Raw genomic sequence first — 26,709 nt, 5'->3', positions numbered from 1 at the left:
GCTTTACATAACTTGTCTGATGCTTTTCTCCCTGTACACCAGCAATAAAAAAAAAATGGACAGCGGTTCTAATGCTTATCTACTGTACATAAGAAAATGAAAAAAAAGTTTTTTTCTTTAGTTATACTTTAATTCATCCAACTTATTCTACAGTATTTGTATAGTGTCATCTTATTAATAGTACCTGTTAAATAAAAACTGTGTGGCATATCATAAACTATTAGTACATCTTTGTTATGTTTCATTGTCTTTAGGTTCTTCCAAAGATGACATCACATATTGTGAATGAAGTTGACAACATTTTGGGAAACAAGCCATACAGCAAAAAGGACTACAGATCATAACCCACTGCATGAAGTACGAACTGCATGGTTAAACTAGTGCCCTGTAAATAGTACTGGAAGTCTATGTTTAATGGATTCCCTTGCTCCAGTACTTGTCATGTCGGGAGATTGCTACCACTTGACTCCTAAAATTAGAAGCACATATGAGAAACTCTAAAGTTTGACTATTCTTTGTTCCTGTTTCTTAACATTTACCTTCATGCATACTGCTTATGCAGGGATATTAAGAACGCCTTTTTAACATGGCAGGAAAGGTTCTGGGACTTTTAGAATGGAAAAGTTTTATAGAAGACGGTTGTAATATGCAATATGTTTTATTACTAGATTGTTGTCCTTCGAGGTCAGTGGGGGAAATACATTAAGTATTATAGCAGGAAATAGTTTTACAAAACTATGCATCAGCCTCAGATGTGGTTATTATGACTTATTCTTTTCATTTGGAAAAAAAAAAAAGTCTTTCTGAATTACTAACACATGAAATGTGATAGTTCTGGTATATTTTTAGTTACTGTCATTTGTCACATTTACCTATGAATGGCACAGATACAGAGGAATACTGACCGTGTTACATATCTAAAATAGTTTACCCAGCCTAAAAGGACAACTGTACCTTTGTACAAATTGACATTTGAAGGATGCAGCCCTCCAGAGGCAATCTGGCCTTGTTTCTAAAAACCTCTTTGCTAGGTTCATTTCAGCTGCATGTGCACCTCAGCTACATTCATTCTTATGTTGAGCGTTACTTGTGCAACTTCCAGTGGTACTGCAGAGTACAGCTTTCTCTATTTAAATATATGGAGCCATGAAGTGCAGGCCGAGGAGGACATGGTGAGGATGTTTTTAGAAGCAGCTCCCAGCAGGGCTGCACAGTGAAGAACATAGGATTAAGAACATGGGAGAGTAAGCAAGAACTTTTTTTTTGTTTTGGATAGTGAAGAGGGATTAGAACACCTGTGAGGTTTTATTGCTATCTGTGGCCTTGCTAGGGCTATTCAACCAACATCTCTATTTATCCTTATTACCGTTAACATCCAAAGTAAAAGAAAATCGCAAATTTTAGGTTGACATCAGCACAGTAATAGAGGGGGAAATCTTCCAATGAGGACACTAGTTCTGGTGAAACCACAGGGATTCCCTAATTTTTAATGGATTTCCTTTCACTTCCTGTTTTGAATTTGAGATAGTAAGTGAACAGAAATATCCCCAATGGGGCACATATGGCAAAAAACTGACAGGGGTTAGAACCCTTCCTTACTCTATCCAAAATAAAAATTTTAAAAAAGTTTTACCTTCAGTTACGCTTTAAAGGACAGCTTGTACCAAAGGTACAGTTGTCCTTCATTTCTTAGATGAACTTCTTTAGATATATAAAATGGTCAGCAAGCTGGTCAAAATTTTTCTTCTATATTGGTGCCAAGGGTACAATTGATTTATTTTTAAATGCATTTTCTAGTATAATTGGCATCATATATCACTGTATACTTTTCTTAGGGGAATAATTTGTTGTGCTTTGTATTGAAAAGTTTCTAACGTGGAGATTCTGCCAATAACAACACTACCTCTTGCAGGCAGACAACGCTATGTTGCTGCCTCTCAGTTATCAGCAGTGTTGTCAGCCAGTCTTGTGCTATAGTTGGCTGCTGGGCTGCTTACCAGGTTTAACAGGCAGGCCAAAAACCTAGTGAAGCTTGCACAGTGGGCTGCTGCTAATTCAGGGCGGTGATTTACTGTTGTCAGCGACCAACAGGAAGTGCTGTTTTTGCAATAGTGCTGAGTTAACTTTGCAATAGAGTTACAAAAAATGGATTAAGGAAACTATACAGTAAGGTATAATGGCAAACATACTGAAAATGAGATGTAGGGTTTATATATACAATACATTAAGAAAAGAAACTTATATATTTAATATTGTAACTATATTTAAAGGATTGTCGGATTCCGATAAAATTTTAGAATCAGGTAGTTTTATAGTGTAATCAGGGAAGAATGCTCTTAAAGTGGTTCTACAGCCCTAAGGTTTTTGACCTTAAGGGATTCTATGGATTAAGGTCAAAAACCTTCTGTGCTGCAGGATCCCCCAAGCACCCCCTTTTCTTACCTGAGCCCAAACTCATCCAGTGATGTGCACGAGAGCAGCAGCTCCGCCGCTGTCTGCCTCCTCATTGGGCAGATTGATAGCACTTAATCAATTGCTGTGACGAGTGAGCGAGGCCAAGCCAATCGCCCGCTATGTGTCAAAAATGCAGACAGGGTTTCTAAGGAGCTAGCACGCATAGGTGCTCCCCTGGAAAACGGCTTTACACTGGAGCACTGGGTGGGCATGTGGGGGGAGCCTTGAGCACTCAGAGGAGGTAAGTATAGCATGTTTTTTTTTTTACTTAAAAAAAAATAAAGCTTTAATGTCACTTTAAATCAAACAACTGAATTGATTTGCAATGAATTCAAGTCAATACAAGTTTTTATATACAACTTTTAGCTGAACTCTGGGAAGAAAATTGTATTTTATATACTGTACTAATGAAGTAAGACAGTCTTAATGCTATGTATACTGTGAGTTCGTGGCTGCTGCAAAGTAAAATATTCAGAATTCAACAAGTGTTAGGACTATCTTACATAGTTAGTACACTATATAAAGAAAAAATTCTTGGAGTTCAAAAAAAAACAAAAAACGATATAACATAAACTATCCTTAATCCTGTAAAAAAATGCATTGGATAGAACTCTTAACCTATAACTGTATTTTACTTTAAGATCATAAAGGGACCTGAAACCTTTTATTACAAATGCAAATTTCCCATCTGTGACCAGTGTAACCCATTCCATCTTTTAAAACGTATTGATCTGAGGTTTTTAAGGCACGGCCAAAGATTTGTTATAAAGACATTTAACACTTAAAAACTACTTGAGAAACAACTTATCGTACACCAGGCTCAGTGAGCTTTGTGAGAAACAATAGGACCCCACATATACCTTGCATGGTTTTCCCAGCTAACACATACATGGCTTGCTACTTGGATAGCTTTGATTTAATTCATATCTATCAGAAGATATATTGTCTTTCTGCATTTTTTGTCTTTTACCCGTATTAAAGAAAACCTATAATAAGCATTAACTAAATTCAAACATTATAAGGCTAATCTCCAGTTATCAAACTGGAAGACCGCAACCCTTAAGATAGCAGCCAACACATAGTAACGCTAACACTAGTATGTACTTTGAAGACATTGCATGTGATAATTCTATTGATAAATTAAAGGGTTATTCCACCTAAAGCATGTATTTGTTAAACCTCCTAACAGTGTAGCAGTCTTTGCCCTTGAATATCCAGGCCTGAATACCTGCCACTCACACTTGGATTTTGAATGTATTTCACATTATGGTGAATGCACCAGGAGCAGTTGGAACAGGTAAGAACATGACCTTCAAGTGGAATGACCAGTTAACCTTACTTCTACATAAAAAATAAACTTTACATAGCCAAGTAGAATCAAACTAAAGGGCCAGTCCACCCAATACTGATATTCCATTTTTTTTTAAGCGTTGAACCACTTCACAATGTCTTAAATGCTTTAGGAACTCTATCGATGAGAAATCTGTGCTTCTCATTAATCTGTTCTTGGGTATGAACACCTGTGGCATTATTCAGGGTGCAAGTACAATCAAAGGTGTGTGGGAACACTCTTAGCTCTTATATGAACAAGAATAAAGTTGGAAATTATGGCAGGGAGATCTTGCTGTTGGGATATCCAAGACATCTAGGTGGACAAGGGCTGACTTAGCTCACCAGGCTATGACTACATTTAAAACATAGTATTTGAGTGGACTGTCACTTTAATGCATGAATTTAAAAAATATGCCTTTATAGACACTAATGTTTATGGATGTGCACTATAGCTACATTAGAACTTATAAAAAAATGTTCTGCTTAGTCTCAATTGACATCTTATTTTTGGTTCTAATTACTTTCCTTTTCCTGATATTTAAATTTTCCTGTCATTTTCATTCATCATTGTAATGTGACCCGGGAAAACATAAGGTTTTCTTTGGTGTACCTCGCTGAAAGCACAGTACTATCCTCCTCTATGGTTTGAAGATGAGGGTAAGAGTAGAACCAGACAGCATTTGTTTGTTTTTTTTGGATGGAGGAAGCACTTGGCTGGGTCAACATATGGCTCAGGGCACACACTGTTGTTCTTCGGTGTCCCTGTGTCATCCAAGAGCAGAACAGGCCTGACTTAGTATGAATAGGTTTCAGCAAGTCTTGAAAGGAGTGCAGCACTAGTGTATATGTAAGTCAGTTAATAGAACACGTCTGTTGTGTCCAGAGCCGGGCACCCATCTATAGCTGAACTTAGTCTACCAAACTGAAACTGCCAAGGTCAGGTGGCACCTAAGGGCAGCACAATAACAAATTCCTGTGTACACAAAACCTAAGAGGTAGCTGTAACAACAGGTTATGTGTTATCCAAATGAATATCATTGCTTACCATCACCCATCAATGATTTCTTTTTTCTTTTAATTATGCTAAATGGCAGAATTGTTGCATACAACTGCTGGTTTTATGAAGATACTAGAACTTCACTTTTGATATATTTTGTTTTTTCTTAAATGTACCTAATCTGTAAAATGTAAAATACAAGCACATTTGGATGTACTGACCAATGTAAAGAATACAGTATGGTATTTTTGATCATGTATATTTTATAAGAGAAGGAAGTTGGTGTAATTTCTAAGTAAAACATGTTTGCTGCAAAGATCACGGGTATTTTTTATTTATTTCATATTACTGTGCTGTATGTTAAGCTTTTATGTTGTACAGTACACAATTAAATGCAGACCAATATATGTCAAACCATTAAAAAGAGCAGTAAACCTAAAATACATGCTACTATTTGTAAAATTATTTATGTGAAACTTGACGAGTCATCTACTTTCCTAATTCAACACTGGCAGCAAAGAGTAGGCACTCCCAGGTGTTTGAATATCAGTTTCTTCCACACTGCTATAAAATACACTTACTTCCTGAGCTAATGGGTTGGGAGTTAGGCTCACCTCTTCTCATTTTCTAAGCCTTGCTACTCGTCCATTACTGTAATGGGCAATCCTCATTGAACGATAATGAGAAATGGGATAATGGCATTAAAGGGTAACAGGGTGCTTACACTGAAGAAGGAACAGACATTTGGGTACCTGGAGGTGCTGACAACATTGGATTAGGCAAGTATGTGGCAACTGAAGTTTTATTCTTTGGTGGACTGACCCTTTCAAAGCACGAACCCACCAAAGTATTATATTTCATTTACAGATGGCAAATAATGGAATGCGATGTCCCTCTAGCAAATGATTTCAAAATTTCCCTGCCATGATTAACATGTTAGTTACCAGCCACTGGGGCACTGTCCAGCTACGGCATTCCCAAATCTCTTAACATGTTGCGTAAAAAACAAAAATTCCAAAAGGGAGGAATCCCTTGTTATGGCTCCAACAGATGTGCAAATTAAATAGCAAACCCCTCCACTGGAATGGGAGCAGTCCACAAGTATGGATCGAAGCTGATTGTCCTACAGGTCTTGTGGATTCAAGTTGCATACCATGTGAGGAAATAACAAAAGTAGGGGGCCACAGAGTATCAGCTGAATAAATGCTTATCGTATTTTTTTGTTGTTGCAGGAAACACAAACCAGTTTACCATGGTAATGGCACTTCTAACATGTAGGCAAATTAGGACATCCTTGGCGGAAAGCCGCAGTACACTGGATTTTATTCCCACAAAGAATCAGATGAGCCTGTTACTCTAAGCCCTTGTACACACAGTTGGATATTCTGATGGAAAATGTCCGATCGGTCAGTGTTCTCGGATAATCCGACCGTGTGTGAGTTCCATTGGACTGTTTCCGTCGGAATATCCGACGGACCAAGTTTGAGAGCTGGCTATAACATTTTCCCACAACGTGATCCTATGCGTGTCAGTTCTGATCGTGTGTAGTCTAGTCCGACAGACACGGTGCCACGCATGCTCAGAATAAATTCTTAGACAGAAGCGATCAGTCAGGTAAAACTACCGTTCGGAATTGATATAGCACATTCGTCACGCTGCAATGTTAAAAAATGCAGCGCATTCTCTTTTTCTTTAGAATGCTACAAGAATGAAGTTGTTTTGGCTGCTCATATTCACACACACTTCTCCAAAATGTATTTCTTTATTCTTTTTCCTCATTTCATGAATACAATATTTTAATTCGTCACATCTCCGCACTCATTTTTTTTGTTTTAAATTTTGTGCTTGGTTTTTTTAATTAAGATCTCCTTTTTTGACGGTTTGCTCATCTTCGGAATTTTTTTGGTGTGTTTTGTGTGTTAACTTACCACAACACCATTATTATCTTTTTATTTTATTGTTTTCTTTTTTAATCTCTAGGATGTTGTTTGGTGTCTGCAGGGAAACATAAGCAGGAGAAGCTTCAAGTCCTCTGTTTCTGGTCCCATGTTCAAAAAAACAAAAAAAATAAAAGCAGCTTTGGAATACAGAGTAAAAATAAATAATAATTTGAATAAACTGTTTTAAAGTGGTACACAAATATATATTTGAAATTAAATCTTTATTTTGTGGAAATAACATGATGTGGGTGGATTTCTGCAAGTTACAGCTTGTGTCTTAAGCCTCATACACACTATCAGATTTTCTGCTGATTTTTGTCTTTACCAAAACCATATAATATGAGGTCAAACCTTAGGAATTTCAATTTGTATGCAATCAGGCAGGCCCTTGCACTACATGGTTTTGGTAAATTCACTGAAAACTGAGCATGTGCAGAGTTGTCACCACAGCTGCGAAATCCCTAGCTTAAGTGGAGACATGAACAGAAGGTGGAGAGAGAGAGCAGAAGGATCAACCAGGATTTTTGCAGAATACAGAAAATTAATCTCATAGTGATTGAGTGAGTATGAACAGCATGTAATACAACATTTATTGATAGCTTCTTATGATGTGGGTTTAGTGACACGTTAATCTTTTTTAAAAACCTTGCAAGTACAAAAAGGTACCGGTTGATCTGCTGGAAATGTACTCACCTCCAAAGTCTTGTTGTGAGCTGACAACACACATCATTTTTATAGACTGAGTGGTGACAGCACTGCCCAGTTGTCTTTGCTAAACTACTCAGCCACTCCTACTCTCAGATCAGATCAATAAAATATAAAGGCCAATCATTATGTAGTCTAAGAAAAGAACTAGGAGGGCTATTTGAGATAACATAATGAGTGTGGGGAGGACACAGGACAGCTCTGAATGTATGAGAAGATCAATTATTTATTTCTGCACTTATGAAACCCATACCAAAATGCTTGTATATAAGACAAGTTCATTGCTAGGGTTTATGTACACTGGACATGATCAGATAAAACTGACTGTACTATTTAGGTCCAATTAAGTAATTTAAAGAAAAACAAATCATTTATGAAAACTACATTAGCAGGTTCCAATACTTTTATTCATGTTTACTACAATCTTATTTGCTGTCAATCACGAAAACACCTACTGTTTAAATTTACATTTACTGTTTAAATCAAAGCAATATATTTCTGTTTAGTGAAGTTACCATCTGTCATCTGTGAATTAAGCACAGACCCAATTTTAATAATGCTGTTTTATGCTAAGTAGAGACTATAAATTCATTTTCTGTCTTCTATTCTGCACACCACTGAAAATGCCAATAAATGCTAGGGGGGAAGAAAATTACTGACTTGTTTTACTGCATGAATCAGACTACTGCAAAGGAAAATTACCAGAACAGAGTTATTAAGCCGGCAGCTATGTGCATCAAATTCTAAACTAGCAGCACCCTTTACACCCCAATCTGCCTCAAAACTACTTTCAGCATGAGGAAATGTACTTTATATATGAATAGTACAAATTAAAAAAAAAAAGTCATAATGTTCTAGATTTAATTTTCTGAAGGAACCACCGGTGAAACCACCACCTCAACTGTACGTATGCACATTTTACTAGGACACAAATATGTTGTACTGCATTTTTCAAAATAAAAAAAGTACACTACGCCTAGAGTAGAAGCTCACAGACATAAACCAATTAAAAGAAATCTACGCTTGTAGAATTGCATGCTGTCATTGCTGACCTCTCTTTCTAAAAATGCCAGCTTCCTGGGCTACATGCTCAGAGTCTTCAGTCTTTGACCTGGCAGAAAATCAGCCTGATAGCCAAGCAACTAATATTACAGGAGACTAGAATTTCTCCAATATTCTAGGATGAAACTATTTTAGAGGGATTATTAATATTATTATTATTATTGTAGATGATAGGATGTAGCCGAAATGTTAAAGAAGAATGCAATTGTAAGGTTAAAACTTCTTCTACTCCGGCCTCTACTTGGACCCCCTAAAGAGGTGGAGGAATCTGCTACTGCACCAAAGCAGTTAATGTAACTGTAGTCTGTATAGCATTTTCCTTCATATATTCCCAGCTAAAGCAAGCATTTCTTGTGGCAGTTTCCAGAATATAGCATGGATAATGCTTCAATATGAGGAAACATGTATGCGCCTGGCATGGGCGGCCCGGTACCTAGTTTTGACAGGTACCTGCTCCCACTTCCACTCGAGCCACTTGGCAACTCGAGTAGAAGTTCTCTCCTCCTCCCTCCCTGCAATCTCCTGGGACACGTCACAGGTCCCAGAAGTTTGCCTGACCATTGAGGAAGCACTGCGTGACTTGCACATGAGTAATGCACACCCGGCTGTGAAGCCGCAAGCTCTCACAGCTGGGTGCCCACAGTTGTAATGCCAATGCCATGGAGAGGCGTGGGAGAGAAGCATTTGTGAAAATGCAGGCAGAAACACGTAGCCTTAGAGAGTGGTGACAAACGCTAAAATAAGTGATGTCACCGCTTCTGAGATACCTCCTTCTGGAGTCTCAGGACTGAGGAAGGGGGTGGGTAGATGATGTTACAGATTTTTAAAACTGAGTTTTACACATCATTTTTAATCAAAACCATAGTATTGATTAATCAACTACACAGAACTATTGTACATATTTAATTTAATCAGATTAATCAGTTTATCAAAGTTTAGCTTAAAGCCAGAAAATTTTGCTGCACTTAAGGTTTAACTCTACCATATAACAAATGTATTTATAGCATCTGAAAGTGAGTGGGCTATATTTACTGCATGTAAATATGTTGTCCCCAAAATGAATGTGTTCAAAGCAGAAAAAAATGGGCAAGCATAGGGATTTGTGTAATGACTAGACGACTGGGTCAGAGCAACTCTAAAACTGCAGCTCTTGTCAGATGTTCCCAGTCCACAGTGGTCAAGACATATAAAGGAAGGAAAACTGGTGAACCTGCAACAGGGTCATGGGAGGCAAAGGCTAGCCAGTGTAGTCTGAGCCAATTGAAAAAACACTCTAGCTCAAAATTACCAAAAAAGGTAATGCTGGTTCAGATAGGTGTCAGAACACACAGTGCATCATAGTTTATTGTGTATGAGGCTGTGTAGTCACAGAGCAGTGAGGATGCTTATGCTGACTCGTGTCCACAGCCAAAAGCACCTTTAATGGGCATGTGAGTATCAGATCTGAGCCACAGAGCAATAGAAGAAGGTGGCCTGGTCTGATAAATTCAAGAATAGTCTGAGGAACACAAAAACGAGTTTGAGGTGTTGACCTGGCTTCCAAAGTCTACACATTTCAATCCAATCGAGCATCTTTGGGATGTGCTGGAAAAACAAGTCTGATCCATTGAGGTCCTACCTTGCAACTTACTAGACTTAAAGAGACTGCTACTGAGAGCTTGGTGGCAGATACTACAGCATACCTTCAGGAGGTCTAGTGGAGTCCATGTCTCTGTGAATTATTGTGGGTGGTCATAATGCTATGGCTGACTGGTGTGTGTGTGTGTGTGTGTATATATATATATATATATATATATATATATATAAAACCATAACTTTATGACCAACCTAATACTGAGTAAGCCCCTTTTGTTGCCAAAAAAAGCCCTGACCTATTAAGGCATGAACACCACTAGCCCTCTGAAGGTATGCTGGTACCAAACCCTCCATAGCAGATCCTTTAAGTCCTGTAAGTTGCAAGGTGGGGGGCTCCATGGATCTGGCTCGTTTTTCCAGTACATCCCACAGATACTCGATTGAACTGAGATCTGGAGAATTTTATGGCCAATTCAACACCTCAAGCCATTCTTGAATCATTTTTGCAGTGTGGCATAATCCGTCTGAAAGAAGTCACTGCCATCAGGGAATACTGTTTCTATGAAGAGTTGCTCTGGGTCAGCAATAATGTTTAGGGAGGTGGTACGTGCCAAGTAACGTAAACATGAATGTCGGGACCAAGAATACCCAGCAGAAAACTGCCCAAAGCATCACGTGCTTCCGCTGACTTGCCTTCTTCCCATACTGCATCCTGGCGCCATCTTTTCACCAGGTAAGAAATGGACACACATCTGGCCATCCACATGATGTAAAAGAAAATGTGAATCACCAGCCAATATGCTTGCCTGCTTCCTAAAGTATCCGATCAACCTTCAGGTGCCATTGTAACAAGACAATCAGCGTTTTTGCACTTTACCCTTTAAGTGGTCATAAAGTTATGGCTGATCGGTGCATACATATATACACAGTGCCTTAAAAAAAATATTCATACCCCTTGAAATTTTCCACATATTGTCATGTTACAACCAAAAACAGAAATGTATTTTGTTTGGAGTTTATGTAAATAGACCAACACAAACTGGCACATAATTGTGAGGTGGTAGGAAAATAAAAATGATTTTTTAACATTTTTTTTAAAAATAAATATATGAAAAGTGTGGCGTGCATTTGTATTCAGCCCCCTTTACTCTAATACCCCTAACTAAAATCTAGTGGAACCAAATGCCTTCAGAAGTCATCTAATTAGTAAATCCACATGTGTGTAATTTAATCCCACTATAAATACAGCTGTTCTGTGAAGCCCTCAGGAGGTCCGTTTGAGAACCTTCATGAACAAACAGCACCATGAAGGCCAAGGAACACACCAAAGCAGGGTTAGGTTATAAAAAAAAAATATATCCCAAGCTTTGAACATCTCATGAAGCACTGTTCAATCCATCATATGAAAATGGAAAGAGTATGGCACAACTGCAAACCTACCAAGACATGGCCGTCCACCTAAACTGACAGGCTGGGCAAGGAGAGCATTAAATCAGAGAAGCAGCCATGAGGCCAATGGTAACTCTGGAGAAGCTGCAGAGATCCACAGCTCAGGTGGGAGAATCTGTCCACAGGACAACTATTATTCGTGTACTCCACAAATCTAATCTTTATGGAAGAGTAACAAGAAGAAAGCCATAAGAAGTCCCATTTGCAGTTTGCGAGAAACCATGTGGGGGACACAGAACACAGCAAACATGTGGTCAGATGAGACCAAAATTGAACTTTTTGGCCTAAGCAAAACGCTGTGTGGCAGAAAACTAAACACTCCACATCACCCTGAAGGTGGCAACATCATGTTGTGGGGATTCTGATTTTCAGCAGGGACAGGGAAGCTGATCAGAGTGCATGGGAAGATGGATGCCAAATACAGGGCAATCTTAGAAGAAAACCTGTTAGAATCTGCAAAAGACTTGAAACTGGGGCATAGGTTCACCTTCCAGCAGGACAACAACCCTAAATTTCCAGCTAGAGCTACAATGGAATAGTTTAGATCAAAGCATATTCATGTGTTAGAATGGTCCAAAGTCCAGACCTAAATCCAATTGAGAATCTGTGGCAAAACTTGAAAATTTCTGTTCACAGACACTCTCCATCCAATCTGACAGAGCTTGTGCTATTTTTCAAAGAAGAATGGGCAAAAATGTCACTCTCTAGACATGCAAAGCTGATAGAGACATCCCAAAAAGACTTGCAGCTGTAATTGCAGGGAAAGGTAATTCTACAAAGTATTGGCTCAGGAGAGCTTAATACAAATACAGGCCTCCCTTTTCAGATATCCATTTGTAAAAAAATTTGAAAACCATTTATCATTTTCCTTCCACTTTACAATTATGCGCCACTATCACATACAATCCCAATAAAATACATTTATGTATTGTGGTTGTAACATGACAAAATGTGGAAAATTTCAAGGCACTAATTATATATATATATATATATATATATATATATATATATATATATATATATATATATTATATATATAAAATAATCATATAATCCCAATTCCAAAAAAGTTTGGGGCGCTGTGCAAAATCTACATAAAAACAGAATTCAGTGATTTGCAAATTTCACAAGCCCATATTTTAATCAGATTCAAAAATATAAAACATATAACATGTTTAAACTTGTTTCATTTTAATAGAAAAAAAAAGGTAATTTTGAAATTAAAGGCAGCTACACAACTCAAGAAAGTTGAGACAGGGCCCTGTTCACCACAGTGTAGAATCCCCTCTTCTTTTAACACTACTCTGTAATTATCTGGGAACAGAGACAGTTGCTGGAGATTTTGGAGAGGAATGTTGTCGCATTCTTGCTGTATATATGATTCAAATTAACAGTTCTGGGTATTCTTTGTCATATTTGCCGTTTCAAGATGGGTGAAAGGTCTGGACTGCAGGAAGACCAGTTAGACTCTTCTATTATGAAGCTATGCTGTTGTCATAGATGCAGTACACGGTTTAGTAATGTCCTGCTGAGATATGCAAGGCCTTCCCCGAAAAAAAGATTTTGTCTGGATGGTTCTTTCAACATTGATGGTGACTTTCCAGATGTGCAAGCTCCACACACTACTTTTACACTTTGCAATAGACACAGGGGAAAAAGACAAAGGGGTTTTTCACGTCAGATATAGCGTCTTTGCCTGCTAGAGCTTTACCTTACATTTTTGGATGGCACAGCTTACTGTGTTCAGACAGTGATTTTGGAAAGTATTCCTGAGCCCATGCAGTGATGGCAATCACACATTCAAGTCATGTTGGAGACTGTGTTTATTTTATTTTTACAATTTAACCTTTTAAATATTAAAATTCTTTTTTTTTTTCTTAAATCAGCCCTATTGAGGTGCTTTGGCAAGATATCAGGGGTCTTAACAGACCACTGACATCTCTCTTTGAGACAGGGAAAGGGACTAAGGACAGAGATTCTCTAGTCCCTTTCTCTGCAGCCTCAGCTGCACTGGAGATGAATGGACAGGAGACAGCGGCTCCTCTCCATTCATAAACTGAAGCATTGTAAAACACAGTTTACGATGCTCAGTTATGAATGGACAGAGTCCCTGATTCTGTTCATTCGTAAAAGGAAGGAGCCGGTAAATGACAGATTTACCGGCTCCTTCCACCGCTCTTCATCCAAACAGATCCAGGACAAAGGGGGAGAGAAGGAGCAGAGCATGGAGGGGAACACAGGGACAATCGAGGGTTATCGTGCGATGGGGGGGGGGGAGAGGAGAAGCAGCTGTCAGCTGCTACTATATTGACATCTATACCGGGAGGAAAAAAAAACCCCAAAAAATGGTGCTTATAGCTCCCTGCACCGATCACCCCTGACTGCCCAAGTATCAGGTCAAGCATCTGAGCATTTGCTCGAGTACAAGTACTCACGCAAATGCTCGCTAACCCAGTGAGGAGTACAAAAACCAGCGTGTCTTGCCCACTGTCAGGCAAGGTGGTGGGAGTGTCATGACCTGGGGATGCATGAGTGCTGCCAGCACTGGGGAGCTACAGTTTTTGGAGGGAACCACGAATGCCAACATTTACTGTGACATACTGAAGCAGAGCATGATCCCCTCCCTTTGGAGACTGGGCCACAGGGCAGTATTCCAACATGATAACCCCAAACACACCTCCAAGACAACCACTGCCTTGCTAAAGAAGCTGAAAAGGTAAAAAGGTGATGGACTGGCCAAGCATTTCTTCTGCCTTAAACTCTATTGAGCATCTGTGGGGCATCCTCAAACGGAAGGTGGATGAGCGCAAGGTCTCTAACATGCACCAGCACCATGATGTCATCATGGAGATGTAGAAGAGGACTCCAGTGGCAACCTGTGAAGCTCTGGTGAACTCCATGCCCACGAGGGTTAAGACAGTGCTGGAAAATAATATTGGCCACACAAAATATTGACACTTTGGGCCCAATTTGGACGTTTTCAGTTAGGGGTGTACTTAACCACTTCAATACAGGGCACTTATACACCTTCCTGCCCAGACCAATTTTCAGCTTTCAGCGCTGTCGCACTTTAAATGACAATTGCATGGTCATGCTATACTGTACCCAAACAACATTTTTATCATTTTGTTCCCACAAATAGAGATTTCTTTTGGTGGTATTTGATCGCCTCTGGGATTTTTATTTGCTGCTAAACAAATGAAAAAAAAAAAAAAAAACTGAAAATTTAGAAAAAAAAAAAAAAAAGTTTTTTTTTGTTTTAGTTACAAAACATGGTAAATAAGTAAGTTTTCTCCTTCACTGATGGGGCTGCACTGATGAGGTGGCACCAATGAAGTGGCACTGATAGGCGACACGGCTGGGCACTGATAGGTGGCATTGTAGTGTAAAGTATTGTACTGATGGATGCCAGTGCCAAACAATGCATGCCAATCAGCGATGCCCATTATGGGCACTGATTGATATCAATTGTGGGCACTGACTGGCATCTCTGGTGGTCCAGTGTGGGCATCATTGGGGAGGGGGGACTGTGCTGATAATCGATCAGCACAGACACCCCCCGTTCAGAGGAGCAGCCAATTGGCTCTCCTCTACTCGTGTCTGACAGACGCGAGTGAGGAAAAGCCGATCGCCGTCTCTTCCTATTTACACTGCGATCAGCCGTGATTGGACATGGCTGATCCCGTGGTAAAGAGTCTCCGTCAGACTCTTTACCGAGATTGTAGTTGCGGTGTGTCAGACTGACACGCCCAGTCAGGATATTGAAACCACTTTGCCGCCGTAATTCTGCTATATGGCGGGCGGCAAGTGGTTAATTTTGTTGCCAGTGGTTTAAACATTAATGGCTGTGTGTTGAGTTATTTTGAGGGGACAGCAAGTTTACACTGTTATACAAGCTGTACACTCACCATTTTCCATTGTAGCAAAGTGTAATTTCTTCAGTGTTATCACATGAAAAGATAATAAAATGAGGGGTGTACTCCGTAAACACTTAAACACTTATTGCAATATATATATATATATATATATATATATATATATATATATATATATATATATATATATATATATATATATATATATATATATATATATATATTTTTTTTACCAAGAATATGTAGAATAATACGGCCTACACTGAGGGGGGGGGGGGGGGGGTGTTTTTTTTATATTTTTGGGGGATATTTATTATAGCAAAATGTAAAAAAAGTGTTTTTTTTTTTCAAAATTGTCACTCTTTTTTGTTTATAGTGCAAAAAATAAAGACTGCAGGGGTGATCAAATACCACCAAAAGAAAGCTCTATTTGTAGGGAAAAAAAAAAAAGACGGACGTCAACTTTGTATGACCGCGCAATTGTCAGTTAAAGCGACGCAGTGACGAATCGCAAAAAGTGCTCTGGTCTTTAGCCTGCAAAATAGTCCGGGGCTTAAGTGGATAGCAGAGCTTGGCGGAAAGGATGGGCATTGTCAGAAACTTTTAGGCTGGGTTCACACATGTGCGGTGCGAATTGAAGCTCAGGTTTCCCAGAGAAGAGAAAACCCAGTTGTTCAGCGTTTCATGTCAGTTTTTGATCAGTATCAGCTAACGATCACTTCAGTATCAGCTCAGGATTGCATCAGTATTTTATCCTGTTCACAACAGAATACATCGGCGAATCAGATGCATGGCTGTAGAAGATAATGGGCCTGAATTTGCACCCGAACTGAACCGCACTACCTAGAAAACGCACACATTTTTTGTGCAATGCGGAGTGCAAATGCACTGCAGATATGTGAACCAGCCTCATTAAAATGAATGTATTTTGAAAGGTCATGCGAACTGGATGCGGTGTAAGCAGTATCTAATTCACATAGGCGAAGGCCTTAATAAGCCAGCAACAGCTTAGTTCTATTAACCTCTGCTGAACCAGAAGATTACAGCGGAGGGTTGAATGGCCAAAAAATTATTTCTCCTAATAGAAAAGGCATTAGCACAAGGACACATAATACATCTAGGGGGAGAGGAGAAGCAGGTTTAATTGCAAAAAAATAAATAAAATAAAAAATCTTGCGAGCCTTAAAAAGCTCCTTCCTAACTATATACCACTATCAAGCTGCAAGCGTTAAACATGTCTCATACATACGTGCATAATCAAATTAAAATAACATACGCTGTGCTAGATAGGTCCTATACCTAATAATCCGTGCCTTGATCTATAATTATAGATGCACAGGTGAGTAATAAAGTGCATAAATAATAAACACACAGCTGGTATAAAGTGCAATCTGTGGCAAGCAAATAATGCACACACAACTGGGAGAAGAAAAAAAAAAAAAAAGAAAAAAAAAAAAAGAAGGTGCAAGTGCATACATCATGACTGTCCCTATATAAAGATTAAACAGTCTTTTGTAGCAGCCCTTTTTGGCTGTGATGAGAAACAAAGTACTGATGGTGGCGAGATAGATGCAAAACAATGTCATCTCCAGTGATCAAATTAACATGCTTCTACATCAAACCGCGATTCTGAATTATGCATAGGTGAAATCACGAGACGCCTTATGGTAATAAGCTCACCTTGGAGCATGTGACTAGGTTTTACACCAAGTCAAATCGTGCATATGAACCACTATGGGGTTTTCAGCTGTTTCCCTGGATCAGAGGTTTCCTCAATGCAGTATTCAAAAGTGCATGAAAAAAAAAAAAATATATATATATATATATATATATCTATCTCTCAAATTTGTATGGTATGCATTAAGCACTTTGTTTTAATTTTAAAATGTGTTATATGTATATGGTGGCACCACGGTTAGGTTTATATATTTTGATCAAATTTATTGAGTGTGGTCCTGGCACTATTTGCACTACCCCCCAGTTGTGTGTTTATATTTGTGTGTGTATTATTTGCTTGCCACAGATTGCACTTGCACTTTATACCAGCTGTGTGTTTATTATTATTTATGCAGCACTATTACTCACCTGTGAATCTATAATTATAGATCAAGGCAGGGATTATTATTAGGTATAGCGCAGCGTATGTTTTTTTTTTTTTTTTTTTAGGTTAGTTACTTGATGCCCATGGGCAGGGGACACTCCCACACAATCCAGTATCCCTGCTCTGGTCTTGATTACCAGAGTGGTGGAGCATTGGGGTGCAGATGCTGGGGAGAGGATGATTGGGCCAGTATATTCCCCCCCTACAAATAAAACGAGCAATTAATCCTTCCAGGACAGACAAAGCCCCACTGCAAGAGGAGATCATTTTTTACTTACTTGGAGTTGGGCTTTAAAATATTTCTTGCATAAATGATTAAAGCCTACAATCACTAAAATTTCAAGCTTTTAACGTTGATGTAATTTCAAAAGTAATTAACATTTTTAAAGCTGCAACTTATTAAAATATCTAAGCAATTCCTTCCCGTTATAGGGTGACAACCCAGTCACACAAGCTTACTTCTTATAAAAGGAGCACATTATGCATTTTTTTTTTTTTTTTTTTTTTTTTTTAGTCCCCTTTCACACTGAGGCGATTTACAGGAGCTACAGCGCTAGAAATAGCACCTGTAAAGAGCCTCTCCCATCTCACCAGTGTGAAAGCCAAGGGCTTTCACATTGGAGCAGAGGGCTGGCCAGACGAAAAAATAAATAAGTAAATAAATAAAAGTCCTGCTAGCAGCATCTTTGGAGCAGTGTATACACCACTCCTGCCCAATGAACTGAACGGGCGCCGCTGCAGCAGCGCTTTGTGGGTTGTTTCAACCCTTACGGCTACTACCAGTTAAAAGAGCCCCACTAGCGGCCGAAAACCCCTGCAAAAATGGCGGTAAAGAGCCGCTAAAAATAGCGGCGCTTTACCGGTCGACACCCCAGTGTGAAAGGGGCCTAATGATTGTGGTTTATGATACAAAGTATAAAACAAAATGGAATTATCAGTTACACAAAAACATTGAAGAGATGAGATGAGATATACAAAAAGGCAATAAGAGTAGAAATCCAAAACTGATGTTTATTGTACATGTGACAAACTTAAAAAAAAAAAAAAAAAAAAAAATTTACATAAAAAGGTTTGTTGCACCAGTCAGTCAGTCAGAGACTTTACTTTGATCCTGTAGAAAGCAGAGCAATAAGACCCGAAGAAACACTCATTGACAAAATGTAATTTCTGAGAGGGGGAAATTTAAGGAAACTAATTCAACAACAAATGAAAAGCAAAAATGGAGAGAAAAAAAAAAACCCCACCCACACAAAACACACACTGCTATTACACAGCTGTCAAAAAAGGCAAATCTACAATTAATTTGCATATGTGCAATATTTTATAATTTAATACATATTTTTTATATTTCAAAAATAAAAGAATGGACCTGCCAGCCAGCAAAATAAAAAAGTGCATGTGGCACTCAGTCCCATTTAGATCTGTACGGTCATTTGGAAGTTGGTTGGCACGTTGGTCAGTAGCTCCACCCCTGGCTGAAGCTCAAAATATGGGCATTTCCATAGGGGAAGTAAAGCCTTGGAGCCCCATCACCCATGCCTCTGCCTGCTTCTATTGCAGAGTAATGTGCCTATGGATTACATGACTGGATGCCCAAACATCAGGTCAACATACAAGACTAGCAGTGCAAATTGGTTCACTGTACTGTACACTCAAACACAGACCGAGTCTGCTCCCGCTGTCAGTGTGCAGCCTCACTTGAGTTCCAACGCAGTCCTCTTCTTCATTCCCCTCCCAGCCGCACATCTCTCTTCTGCTCTCCCCAGCAGCTGTACACTTGGGCAAGAGCCTGCACCCAGCTCTAAAACATTTAGGCCCCATTCACATCTTGTATAGAAGAAACGCATGTTCCAGCTCTTTAATGCACATTGTTTGTGCATTACACAGTGCAGCTCATTTACTTTAGGCCCCATTCATATTTTGTGTAGTGTGAAAGCTAATCCTGTTAGGGGTGCATGTTTCCTGTGCATTCTTATTCACGTGACAAATGCGCCAAAGAAGTTAAAGAACCTTTTCTGATTTTTGATGTGCGCCTGCTAACAGTGTTTGGCTGTGCCATTAACAATGAATGGCTTCGCAAGTTGCAATCGCGCATTCAGAAAAGTCAAGTGTGATTGCGGCCTAGCTATGCTTTATCTGACAGCCACAGCAGCTACATGAGTGAATGAGCAGTGCAGCGAGGAACTACAAGTTACCAGTGCTGTTTACTCACTTTTCTTAGGCACATACTGGCCCCCTTTCCCTTGCTATGATGAGTGACAGAGCTGATCTCCAGTGGCTCCTGCTGGAATAGATAAGAGATGAGAGCTGTCACTCACATGTCCACCTCCTTTGATCCATGTAGATGGGGCTGGTGGGTTAACTGTCAGTTTGCTGCTCAAAGACAGCATGGATTTGAATGGGATTAAGTGAGCTGTGCACTCGATCCCCCGGGGTTAAAATGATTTTTAATACTTCAATATATTTTTTTCTATTAAACTTACTATGCTTATATTTCTAGTATAGATTTAAAAAACCTCACTCCTAAAAGAGCAGGGGGAAAAAAAAAAAAAAAAAAAAAAAAAACAGAGTAAAATTTAGACATTCATCATATAAATGTAGTAAGCCAAGCAAATATGTTCTGGCAAAAGATTCAACCATGGATAGCCTCAGATTAAAAACCATGTCAAAATCTCAGTGGGATATTGGTGTACTCAGTTTACCTCTCTACTACTCAGCTCATACATCACTAATTTACTATCCATACCAAGCATATCAACCTGGGCATCACACTATTTCCTCAAACTCAATCTATCCAAAGCAGAGCTCATAAATATATTCCTCCACTACATGCCCCTTCCACTGACTTATATCAATGGCACAACCATCAACCTAATGCCAAATGCCAGGGTGCTAGGTGTAATACTGGACTCTCCTTTCGGCCCCACATCCAATCAGTGTTCAAAGCTTTCCGCCTCAACCTTCGCATCATGTCCAAAACACACCCCTTAGCTTCCAATCCTCTCCCTGGTCATCTCTCTCTCTCTCTCTCATCGGCTTTACCTTTACATAGGCGATCCCCTTCAGTCCATCATAAATGCAGCTGCCAGGTTCATCCATCTTACCAACAGCTCAGTGTCTGTTGGAGAGGCTACTCTGTCAATACCACCACTCACACAATAGCCCAGCTTGCTTGCTGGGCATTATATATATATATATATATATATATATATATAAAAAAAGTTACGCAGGGGCGTACCTAGAGCATTTGGCACCCTGGACGGATCCAATATCTGGCACCCCCCACGTTAATAAAATGTAAAAACACCCCACTGTGCCCCTTGCATACCTCTGCATCCTTCAATACCTCTTTGTTACTGTGTAGCCCCTCTCCACAACTGCACCCCTTTTAAATTAAACAGCACCCTGCACCTCTGGACCCCTTTACATTATACAGCCTCCCTACATGTTACAGAACCTCGCCTTCAGTGCAGTGCAAACACCCCCTCAGGGCAGCCTCTCCCCAATCAGTACCTTAGATCAGCGCGACGGCACATGCACAGAAGGTCCCCTCCCTCACTGTCCAGATTAACAGAGAGAAGGAGGCGGCGGCTTCACTCGCTGTGCCTGTGTGACAGTGGCGTTAGGTGATTAGTAATGACTAACCCACTTTTTATATGAAGCGTCGATAAAAAGGATTATTGGAAGTGCAGCTGTACGCAATTTTTGCTACATTTTTTTATACATCACTAACCTAGTCTCAAAAAAATAAAATCCACAACCAAATCATTCTCTTAATTCTACGCATGCTCGCCCCCAGGACTTCTCCCAAGGCGTCCCGTCCTCTGGAACATTTGTATCCTCTCCATCAGCTCATCCCCCAGTTATCATTTGTATCACTTGGCCCTCCCTTTCAGATTGTAGGCTGTAACAAGCAGGGCCCTCCAATTCCTCCACATTGAACTGTATCGTCTGCCCTCATGTTGTGGGCAAACTGCTGGCGCTATTTAAATCCTGAGAACAAACAAACAAACAAACACACACACACTTATATGTGGACAATCCCTTTCTTTTTTCCCCCAAAAAAGGATACACTGTAGGATTTAGGTTTTTCAGTATAAAGAAGGAAGCAACAAGGACCACGACCAGGAAGAGAGCGTTGTTGTAGAAGATGGAGAAGGTGGTGGCTTCATAGTCAGCAACTTCATTTTTCTTCCAAAGAATCCTGAATCAAATAAAACAATTTCTTAAAAAAGCTTGTCCACATTTGATAGTATCATAAGTGATTACTACATGGTAGACATTTTTTGTATGTGGTAATATTGCGCACCCCCCCCCCCATCCATGCAGCACTGCCGGGCCCCTCCTCCTCACCTCTCCTGCAGGGGAAGTGTACCAATTACTGACTGTTCATTCACAACTGAAGCATACTAAACAGGACGCTGCCAGGCACAGAGCACTGTCCAGTGCAGTGGGAGCTGCAGAAAAAAGGGACTGTGGAATCTCTGTCCCAAACATGAGACATCTGGGATCTGGTTAGACCCCTGATATTTCACCCAAGCTCCCCAATGGGGCAAGACCGTATAATAAAAACATTTACACGCAAATAAACTATGGATACCCTCCGCTGCCCTACTGACGGACAATGTCCGCTTTTAAGGCAGGTCAAAGTTTATATTTTTACAGTGGCATTTGTTTTATTTTACGTTTTCCTTGATATTTAGTTAGGCCAGGCGTGCTCAACCTGTGTTCTTTACAAAAGTTAAGGAACTACTAATCCCATGAGGCATTACAACAAGCATGCCGGGACTTGTAGTTTCGCAACAGCTGGAAGGCCACAGGTAAAGCACATATGAGGTAGGCCACGATACATACATACACACTCCAATTCTCTGACCCAATTGTCCTGTTGTATACCCTACATATTGTAACCCAAATGGGCACACCAGTAGAAAAATTTACATGGCTGGTACCACAGTAATCAAACAGTTACATTTTAGGTTTTCCATTACTACTCATAATCCCTTTCTTTACTGGTGGGTCTGTGACACCAGTTTTGTTTGGTTCTTAAAAGATGTAGCCTTTCTATAGATAAACCAGATCCCATTACCTTATGCTTCAGTAAAGCTGAATATAAAAAGAATGTTAGCTGATGTTCTCTTTACCTCTCATCCTTTTCCTTACGGGACATCTTCCTATTGTCAGCCTCAGACAGCTTGCGTGTCACCTCTCTGGAGACAGCATCCTCTCGTTTCTGTGCCACCCTGTGCCAAAAGAAATTCAAAGCAAATTTAAAAACAAAAATCAAATTACATGTCTTGTAAAACAGTACAATGGAACTAGACTCTGATTTAGTGAAAGTAATCAGATCAGTGTGTACAGTTTAAAAATCTTGTTTGTTTTGTAGTTTGTGAATGCATACTTTATGTGCATGAGGGCAACCATATTTGCTCATTATATGTGCAGGCTCTATTTCCTGCAATTTCATTGCTTTACAGTCTGCTCTAGTTCCTGGGAAAAAAAAAATGCATGTGGCTGTTAGTTCAGTTGATAGAGAAGGAATTTGAGTGTTTGCAGTACTCTGGATATGGAAGCTACAAAGTGTGAGCATTAATATGATGTAACCCTGTGCCCTCCCCCTTTCAAAGAGAAGTCACTACCAATTGGTAGCCACAACGTGTTTAACAATAGTGAAACAGCTAGATCAGCAAGGCTGACAAATGCCAATTTTTTGAACATTTTACAATGGCAGGATACACGTTTGCGATGCATAGTAGTCCACTATGCTTTACCTTTGCAGGGAATGAAAGAGGATTTATTTCCTCTTTAATTTCCACCTATGCAGGAAATCTAGGAGGGGTGTTGGTGGATCTTTAAAAAAAACGAATAAAAAAAAAATACTTACTTGTGTTTGAGAACAAATTTCACATTCTTATAGGCAAAGGCCACAAGGTATGTGCTGACGAGGGTCATGACACTGTACAGTACAGCTGATTGTACCAGATCCATGTGCCAAATTCTCCAGTACAACCCTGTAATAGAAAAATAAAGAGAACATTGCTCAGGCAGACATTACACACAATATCAAACCATCACCAGAACTATAAGCTATAGAAAAATCTGTGACAGTTTATGAGTATGTGTTCCTAAAGACAACGCAGTGGTGCCCAGAAGGCTGGACATAACCTAACAAGCCTTATTTCTCAACACACAGAATTGGTCAGTGAAGGGTCTGATTTATAGCTTGCTGTACTGCCTATGAATGGCCGCCCCTAGGTAAAGTGCAGACAGCTCAAAGGACTCCTAGGGAAACCTCACAAGGGTAACAACCAGATAAGGAACCTTATTTTTAGCAATTCAGTTTGAAGTTGGGGGACAATTAAGATTCTTAACCCTGTGTAAATGCTTTGTGAATTGGAGGCATTTATTAACTCTGAAACAGCTGTGCATATCATTATTCAGTAAGGCCCCATTCACATGGTGCGGATTTCTGCTCTGAGCAGTAGTGGATCAACTGACAGATCCCCTGCTGGAGTGGGCAAATGACACTTCAGATTCTGCATTGCAGCCACGGACAGGGCCCACTCAGCTCTATGGGCAGCTGGGAGAAAATGGACTTGGTCAGTTTACACCTACCTGTCCAAAGGAATGCATGAACCTTCCGATCAGGTCCACCCGAAAAACTGACAGGCGGACCTGATCAGATCACCAGTGTGAAAGGAGCCTTGAAATGGAACTAAACCTGAGTTTTTGACAACTGAGAAGGCAGCTTCTCATTGAAGTAGACATGCTGGGTCTCTTCTGCAATAATACAAAACTAGCTTGCAGTTTTCTACTGAGCATACACTGCGATGTACATGTGCAGCTTACAGTGCATTCCTGGCATAACTGACATCATCCCCTGCTGGCCAATCAAGAGGTCAGAAAACTCAGAAATGCAATATGACAGCAGCCAGCAAGGAAAGCAATGCTGGAATGTAGAGAGGAGTATACTGCTTTTAGGCTGGATTCACACCTATGCCTTTTTAGTGCTTTCTGCATTTTGCAGATTTGTACTACAGTCCATTTACCATGGTTTCCTATGGAACACGTTCTGTAGTGCAAATCTGCAAAAAGCACTAAAAATGCATAGGTGTGACTCCAGCCTTAGGCTCCATACACAGTTTCACACCTAGGGGTTCTGGGATTGATGCGATTCTGCCCACGATCTCAAAATACAGGTTTAGATGCCAATGTTAAGTTGCACATAAAACATGGCATTGCTGTGATTTATTGTGTGGTAAATTGCATTCTGTGAAGCTCGTCTGTCAAAAAGGAGCAGGGGGTTCTTCTGGGCGCCAAGCTTCACGCGATGCAATTTGGCTCAACAATCGCAGCAAAACACCACATTTTAGGTGCCATTGAAAATGATGGCATCTGACCCTGGATTTTGCAATCGTAGTGCGTTTTGAGATTGCAGTCAGAAGTTCTGCTGCGATTCCCAAAATGACCAAGAGGTGAAAGGAGCCAAAGGCCCCTTTCACGCTGGGGCGGGAACGGCGTTGGCGGTAAAAATGGCGCTATTTTTAGCGACGCTTTACCATTGATTTAGAGCGCAATTTGGCTGCCCGAGGGCGGTTTTAACCCCCCGCTAGCAGGCAAAAAAGGGGTTAAAACTGCCTGCAAAGCACCACTGCAGCAGCACTATGCCAGCGGTATAGCTGCGCTGCCCCATTGATTGCAATGGGCAGGAGTGGTTTAGGAGCAGAGTATACACCACCACTCCAAAGATGCTGCTAGCAGGACTTTTTATGGCATCCTGCCAGCATACCGCTCCAATGTGAAAGCCCTCTGGGCTTTCACATTGGAGAGACAGCAGTGGCTGTTTCAGGGCGCTTTGCATGCGCTATTTTTAGCGCTGATGCACCCCAGTGTGAGAGGGGCCTAAAAGACAGGTTCACCTTTTATAACATGTTACAACCATATTCAGGGTATAACATGTAACACGTTATAGATGGACCAGCCACTGCACCCCTCCTCTAGTCAACAGAGTCTCTCCCCACATTTCAACTTGACGCAGTACCGCAAAGTCTGTGTCGCACTGATTTCAACATGGCCACTGCCAACAATAGGGTGCAACTTGTCATGTGATTTGAGCGGTCAAATCACATAATGCAATGTAAACGAGGGCTAAATGCCTGAAATCCGGTAAAAAGCCTAAATTATCAGAGCTGCAGCTGTTATACATTGATTTCTTTCTATGTTTTGGATGGAGGGGTAAGGCTCAGACCTTATGCCATGTTTTTTGTGCCCATCTGTGTCCCCATTGGGCAGTGTCACTCACTGTCCTGGTGGTCATTGTCACAGAGACTACTAGTGATGGGCACATCCAATATTTTGTGTTGTCACCAGAACAGGAATAGAGGGAAAATCCCCCAATGGGGACACTATGGAGAGATTTCCACTTCCTTCCCATTGTGTCTTTGTGACAGGAAGGGAAGGTAAATCTCCCCAAGAAGAAGAAAACATAATCTATCCCCTAACACTACCCATGGCTTTAGATGCATGTCAGCGGTGACATTTCTCCTACAATCAGCCCAAACACAGAGGGAAGGCGATGACAGAAGGAGGGCACACATACAGAGGGGCGCAGTGCGCCCCTCCGCCACGTCTGCAGGATGAATGGGCTGTGAGGGAGGCCGGGCAAACACTTACAGATAGGGATGGCGGACACGATAAAGGCGTTCCCATAGAAGAGTGCGGAGGATTTGGCGGACAGGTTGCGGCTGAAATCCTGCAGTAGTAGGTCCTCCTCGGACTGCTGCTTGTTGCTGCCTTTGGGAGCCATGGCCGGAGAGAAAGGAGGTACAGAGAGGAAAGCGACACGTCTTACACTGAATGACCCTCCTCGGCTGCCGTCAGCAAATACCTTCTACTGATTCGTCAGCATTAAGACACCGGAACCGGAAGTCCCACAACAAGGGCGGAGGGAAACATTACTACGTATGCCAACCACAGCCATTTACTTCCGTACACCTGGGCCGGTGCTGGGGGCGTGGTTTGTGCTTGGTCTTCACATTGGCCAGCTCTAGTCATTCGTAGCATCAGATAGGAGAGGACATTGGTGCTCGGTGGCATTACAATGTGTCAAGCGGCCGAAAGGTTACCAGATATTTACAATGAAATAAGGGGGCGACCTCCTGGCCGTGCCAACCTTTCATTATAACCAGTTAAGGACTGGAAGATTTTTCTTCTTAATGA

General features: G+C 40.5%; 2 protein-coding genes across 6 annotated transcripts in view; one reads left to right on the top strand and one right to left on the bottom strand.

The window, feature by feature from the left end:
* The window catches only part of KCNAB1 (potassium voltage-gated channel subfamily A regulatory beta subunit 1), a 570,878-nt gene extending 565,777 nt beyond the window's left edge, over positions 1–5,101 (top strand). For all 5 annotated transcript variants that reach the window (XM_077488106.1, XM_077488103.1, XM_077488104.1 and 2 more), the window contains one exon: positions 255–5,101. In XM_077488106.1, coding sequence (XP_077344232.1) covers positions 255–344 — 90 coding nt within the window. In that variant the 3' untranslated portion in view covers positions 345–5,101. The remainder of the gene's footprint in view (positions 1–254) is intronic.
* A 13,380-nt stretch (positions 5,102–18,481) lies between these two features.
* SSR3 (signal sequence receptor subunit 3) lies at positions 18,482–26,382 on the bottom strand. The gene is made up of 5 exons (XM_077488102.1): positions 26,164–26,382; positions 23,375–23,501; positions 22,635–22,733; positions 21,563–21,694; positions 18,482–18,657 (listed from the first exon to the last, which is right to left on the bottom strand). The coding sequence occupies exons 1-5, from the start codon at positions 26,294–26,296 to the stop codon at positions 18,591–18,593; spliced, it is 558 nt and encodes a 185-aa protein (XP_077344228.1). The 5' UTR covers positions 26,297–26,382; the 3' UTR covers positions 18,482–18,590.
* Positions 26,383–26,709: the final 327 nt, after the last annotated feature.

This window comes from Lithobates pipiens, unplaced genomic scaffold (assembly GCF_037356315.1).
Source record: "Lithobates pipiens isolate NorthernLeopardFrog02 unplaced genomic scaffold, aLitPip1_a1.2 Scaffold_18, whole genome shotgun sequence".
NCBI lineage: Eukaryota > Metazoa > Chordata > Amphibia > Anura > Ranidae > Lithobates > Lithobates pipiens.
This window is presented reverse-complemented; position numbering and strand designations above follow the sequence as displayed.